The 5,755-nt window shown below is 35.9% G+C and overlaps 1 protein-coding gene across 1 annotated transcript; it reads left to right on the top strand.

Moving 5' to 3' along the window:
- The first annotated feature begins 346 nt into the window (after window positions 1–346).
- LOC110928786 (costunolide synthase) lies at window positions 347–2,859 on the top strand. The gene is made up of 2 exons (XM_022171809.2): window positions 347–1,282; window positions 2,035–2,859. The coding sequence occupies exons 1-2, from the start codon at window positions 404–406 to the stop codon at window positions 2,650–2,652; spliced, it is 1,497 nt and encodes a 498-aa protein (XP_022027501.1). The 5' UTR covers window positions 347–403; the 3' UTR covers window positions 2,653–2,859.
- Window positions 2,860–5,755: the final 2,896 nt, after the last annotated feature.

The raw sequence follows: 5,755 nt of genomic DNA, 5'->3' as shown, positions 1-5,755 counted from the left end.
GTTTCTTGAATTAAAAGAAGTTTTTCCATAAATTTTTTTTGCTACAGCACATTGCTAATATTTTAAAGGTTAAAATATTATATTAGCCATCTTCTTTAATTCATTTTTCAAAAACTACGGACAACAGTTTGATATCAAACTGTTACCCTTAGTTTTTGAAAAATGAATTAAAGAAGATGACAAATATAATATTTTAACCTCGTCTCGCACATCGAAGAAGATTATGTAGTGTCAAATAATTGCTTGTTTTAATTATTAAATGAACTATTGTGGTCCACATTCTGCCCCTTAGAATTGAAATATAAATTTTTGTGACCATTGTGTTTGGGCTATTATGCGGGATTTTTTCCCCCTCCTGCTGCTATAAATCGGCCCCTGAGTTGAAGCGATAAACACAAAAGTGATGGAACCTCTTACTATTTTCGCCCTCATCGCATGTTCACTAGTTTTCTTATTCAAGGCCTATTGGTCACTCTTAAATTCCAAGATAACAAAAAACTTGCCACCAGGACCACCAAAACTTCCCATAATTGGAAACATACACCAACTCAAAGGTGGAGTACCACATCGAGTGCTTATAAGCTTGGCCAGAAAATATGGCCCGATCATGTATCTACAGCTCGGACAAGTGCCAACAGTTGTTATCTCCACACCTAGACTAGCTCAAGAGATTTTGAAGACGAACTTTGTCGTCTTTGCTGACAGACCCACTACCATAGCATCCCAAATATTGTTTTATAAAGGTCAAGACATTGCATGGGCTCCTTACGGGAGTTACTGGAGACAGATGAGAAAGATTTGTACGTTGGAGCTTCTTAGCGCCAAGAGAGTCCGATCGTATAGCTTTATCCGGGACGAAGAAATCATGCATATGCGTAAATCTCTCAAATCATCAGCAGGAAGACCTTTGGTATTAAGGGATGTTCTGGTACAGATGGTGAATGATGTGATTTGCAGGGCTACGGTTGGAGATATCTGCAAAGACCGATCCACACTTTTAAAGGTACTATTTGATATTATGAGAGCTGTGATTGCGTTCAATATGGCTTCATATTACCCTAGACTGCAATTCCTTAATGTTATTTCGGGGAAGCAAGCTAAGTGGTTGAAGAGGCAGAAACAACTTGATACTATCTTGGAAGATATCTTGGAGGAGCACAAAAATAATAGACGAAGTGGTGACAGTGACCAAGAAGATCTAGTTGATGTTCTACTAAGGATTAAAGAGAACGGTGATCTCGATCAGCCCATCACAAACGATAACATCAAAGGCATCATTCTGGTAACCGTGATTGAGTAATGTCATTCACGTAATATTTTTAAACTGTTTTGAACTTATAGACGCGTGTAAAATTGTTACATTTTTTGTTATATTTTTTTGAGTAAAGAGGACAATTGTAAAAACAGAAAAGTAAATCTAAAAGGTATATTGATTTTTCCAGGAAAAAAATATTTGTCAAACTTTTGAATGAAAACATTTGCATATGAACGGCTACACTCAAAAGTGTAGATATGAATTTACTAAAATCATTTTTTCACGTGATGATGAAATAAATTGATTTGTAAATTCAAGTTAGTGTACGTATCATTTTAAGTGGGTACATTTTTATACACTTTTAAATTTAAGGTAGTGTTCGTTTTAGCGGGATATATTGAAATTGGAATTAGAAATAGATTTTAAAGAATTTCTTTGAAATATCAATGTGTTTAGTTGGTATAATTATTAACCGAATTGGAATTTAAAATATGAAAAATAACATAACTAACTAGTATCTCGAAAGAAAAAAAGAGATGAACCGCGTAGAACCAACATAAAAAATAGCACCTACATTCCCATTTGAATCCATTCAATTCTAGTGTCAAGATATCTTAACTACTCATAAAACGTGTGAATGTTGACACAAATAGAGTGTGGGAATAGCTTTTCTAACCTTCATTTGACATAGGTAACTTAGATACCATACTTTATAAACTTTTTTAGATTTAAACGAAAGTTATGTCTAATACAGGTATCTTGAAACTAATTTATTGCAGGACATGATATTAGGTGGAACCGGTACCTCTTCAATGGTACTTGAATGGGCGATGGTCGAACTAATGAGGAATCCGGAGATCCTGAGGAAAGCGCAAGCGGAAGTAAGAGCAACAGCGAAGGGAAATACTATTGCAGACACTGACATTCAAAATATGCATTACTTGAAGATGATCATAAAGGAAACACTTAGGCTACATGGTTCTCCAATTTTGCTTCCTAGAGTAAGCAGGAAGGATTGTATGGTTGACAGATATAACATTCCAGCGAACACCAGGATACTTATAAATGCACGGGCATGCGGAACCGATCCCGACAGTTGGGAGAATCCTGATAGCTTCGTGCCGGAGAGATTTGAAAACAGTTCGATCAGTTACATGGGTTCCGACTTTGAGTTCCTTCCATTTGGAGGTGGCCGGAGAATATGCCCTGGTATTTCTTTCGGGGTTGATATACTTGAAAATGCACTTGCTAGTTTGTTGTTTCATTTCGACTGGGAGCTTCCAAATGGATTGAAACCCCATGAGATTGATATGACAGAAGCTGCTGTGCTTTCGATTTTACCTAAAAATCCCTTGCAGGTTGTCCCTATCCCTTTCTCGCAAGAAAAAATAAAATAGGAAGACATATATACGTGTACGAGGAGTGGCCTACAGTTTGGCATCCTACTGCAATATCTATCTGTGTCTGTATTAAAATAAAACATGTAACGCCTCGCTTTTGTAATCTGGTGTTATCATATTTCGTTTCAAATCGTTGTAAACCCAAGACCTTGATCGTGATGAAATTGGTCATTTTATGTGAAATATACATCGTTTATTCGTATATACTTGCACATTCCCATCATACACTTTTACATTCAAATCATACACGTACTTGTTGACCATTCATGATTCTTGTGTTAACTTAACGCGAATACATGACTTTAGACACTTATTACACATGAACGCTTAAGTATACGTCACCATACATAACCTATGCTTTTATTTCATTATTATTATACAAATTTAATACTTAATTTTATGCTTTATATGTAAATTAAACACTAATATATAAGCTATATTCTTAGGCTTAGTAATCGTATATTAATATTACCTCTTATACTTTATGCCTAATTATATACATAGTGGTTACATAATTATATGTTTAGGAAACTTTAAATACGTTATTATGCCAATAATCAAATTGAGGGACTACATGAAAAAAAAAAGGAGTAGAATAACCTGATCCTCATGTGCGGCCAGTTTTGATTCACAATCTATCAATTCCCAGCCAATTGTTGAATATGTTATAATATACTTTGAATTATGGAACATTAAAACAGCATTATTATATCAAATATATTGGGGTATGACAAACGAAGAAAAGACGTGGGAATGGCTGTTTTCGGCCAGCAACTTGCGCCAAAAAGGGTTCCGCAAACAGCCATAAGCAGCCGCAAAATGGGTGATCTTTGACCTTTTGTTTATTCACAAATTATATTGACTTATAATTATAATATACTTATATGGAACATTGGGGCATTATTGATCAATTAAAAAAGAAAGAATATCCAGCGGATTTTGGCCAAGATCTACGGCTAGAACCGTGATCCCAAGCCAACATGGCTGAATCAGCTCATTGGTTCAACTTTTAAGTCCCTACCTCCCAACTAACCTTATTTATTACAATTCTAAACACTAACCCTAATCCCAAACTATATATAGACCCCTTCCCTCACTCATTTTCACTTTCCAATATGTCTAAACACTCCAAAATCTCTCTCCAATCTCCTAAAATTTCCAGAAGTTGAGCAGAAAGTTTAAGTCATTCAAAGTGAGTTCTAGCTCACTTCTATAACTATTTTCTTCTTGTTTCTTCTTTTAAAACACTTGGATAACCTCTAGGAAGGTTTCACAAGTTTGCTTGGGCAAACAGTGGCGGAACCAGAACATTTTAGTCGGGGGGGGGGGGGGGGTCATCATAAACTTATTTTCTTTACATGTTAAAAATTATGGGTCCATATTATGTTTGTTTCTTTAAAACTCTGATTTTCTATATAAAAATTTAATAAATTCTTGTGATCGGAGGGTCAACTGACCCTCTTGACCCCCCTCTGGTTTCGCCCCTGTGGGCAAACTAAGGTGAAACCTCACCACATGAGGTTCAAAGTGCACTTTATTTTCTGTTTTGTATATAGTTCTTGTATCTTCATGTTCTTGATAAAAACTTGGTGGAATCTTGAATCCACTGTGAGTGCATAACGTCTATCACTTCCGTCAATCGCGTATCGTAGCAAGAAACTGATCAAAACAAGGTTTGATAATGTTAAATATAGGAGAATGGCATAATTGTAAATAAGGAGTTCTTCCTTTGTGTGAGCCCTATAAATAGGGAGCCTATTATGTCATTTTAGAACTTTTGAATCTTAGAAAAGATCTAGAGAGAGAAAGTGCTACAAGGTGATTCAAGGTTTTGTATTTTGTCAAATCTTCAAGAGGATCACCATCATATTATAATCTCGTGTTCGATCCTCACACGTACAGGGATTCCGCACGTGATACGTGTTCTTCGCAATCGTCGGGAGTTCGAAATCGATCCGAAATCGAATCCACAAGTGGTATCAGATCGGGAGATTGATTGCATGGATTAAAGTTACAAGAATTCACGTGATTTAGTCAAGAATCGGAGCTAAAAATCATCAGATTCGTCACATTTTCTTCTTCTACTCATTTTTAACTTTTTGAACTTAAAACTCAAATTCACAATGATTTCATGGATAAAAATGGATGAATTTTTTGATGTAATATGCGCAAAACATGTTTAGATAACCCTACAAAATTTCAAGTTTTAATTCAATGTTTTAAGTGGTTAATTTTTGAGAAATTGATGTTGAAAATCGCAATGAACAGTAATGTTTTCATCTCATCCGGACCAGAAGTTGGGCCATCCACCTGAATGGGTAAGTAAGAAGCCCATTCGTTCATTGTTCAAACCCATCCAGGCCATTTGCATATCCATCCAAACCTATTATCAGTCCATTCAGTGAAAAGTACTTATATGGTCCAATAACATTCAAGCCTATTCGGTCCAAGGTGTGAGGCCCATTCGGACATATACAACTCATTCGGTCAAAATAGTTCCATCCTGACATAAATAAGCACATCCGTCAATTGTGAGTCAATTTAGGAAATAATCCTCATTCGGAACAAAACATGTCTATTCGGTGAACTATCTCATCCGGACTGAAAACCCATCCGCTCGAAACACTTCATCCGGCTGAATCGGTGATATATTTTGCCCATCGGGAAGTATAAGAAAGCCTATTCATCAAAATTTTCTTCATTGGGACGATTGGAGTCTTATCTGGTTGAAATAGTAGTTCATCGATCGATTGATTACAAAACAAGTTTTTCTGGACGAACAGGTCCCATCCGATCAACATCTGGTCATCCGGTAAAAAGAAATTGTACATTCGCCCGAATGTGATTATCGCCCATCCGGGATTTGATTCATTCGAAATTTAGTGGACATCCGGGATTCAGTTCATTCGAAATACTGAGTTTTTCTGGATTTTGTGTATTCATACAAACCTGGAATTATTTCATACGATTCAGGTTATTCGTGTAACAGGTTTGTCGTGAAACATGTTTTTTAAAACAGGCTTTGGTGGTATTTGTCCATTCAGGAATTAGTGTTAAAGTATAGGTATATCCATCTTGGTAAAGTTCATTCATAAAAAAT

Source organism: Helianthus annuus, chromosome 3, assembly GCF_002127325.2.
Source record: "Helianthus annuus cultivar XRQ/B chromosome 3, HanXRQr2.0-SUNRISE, whole genome shotgun sequence".
Lineage (NCBI taxonomy): Eukaryota > Viridiplantae > Streptophyta > Magnoliopsida > Asterales > Asteraceae > Helianthus > Helianthus annuus.
The sequence above is the reverse complement of the archived record's forward strand: the minus strand, read 5'-3'. Positions and strand labels throughout refer to the sequence as shown.

Bases quoted from the DNA above. Each gene is read 5' to 3' on its own strand.
- LOC110928786 (XM_022171809.2), top strand. From the start codon at position 404: ATGGAACCTCTTACTATTTTCGCCCTCATCGCATGTTCACTAGTTTTC. The intron at 1,283-2,034 runs GTAACCGTGATT...AATTTATTGCAG, and splicing joins ACATCAAAGGCATCATTCTG to GACATGATATTAGGTGGAAC.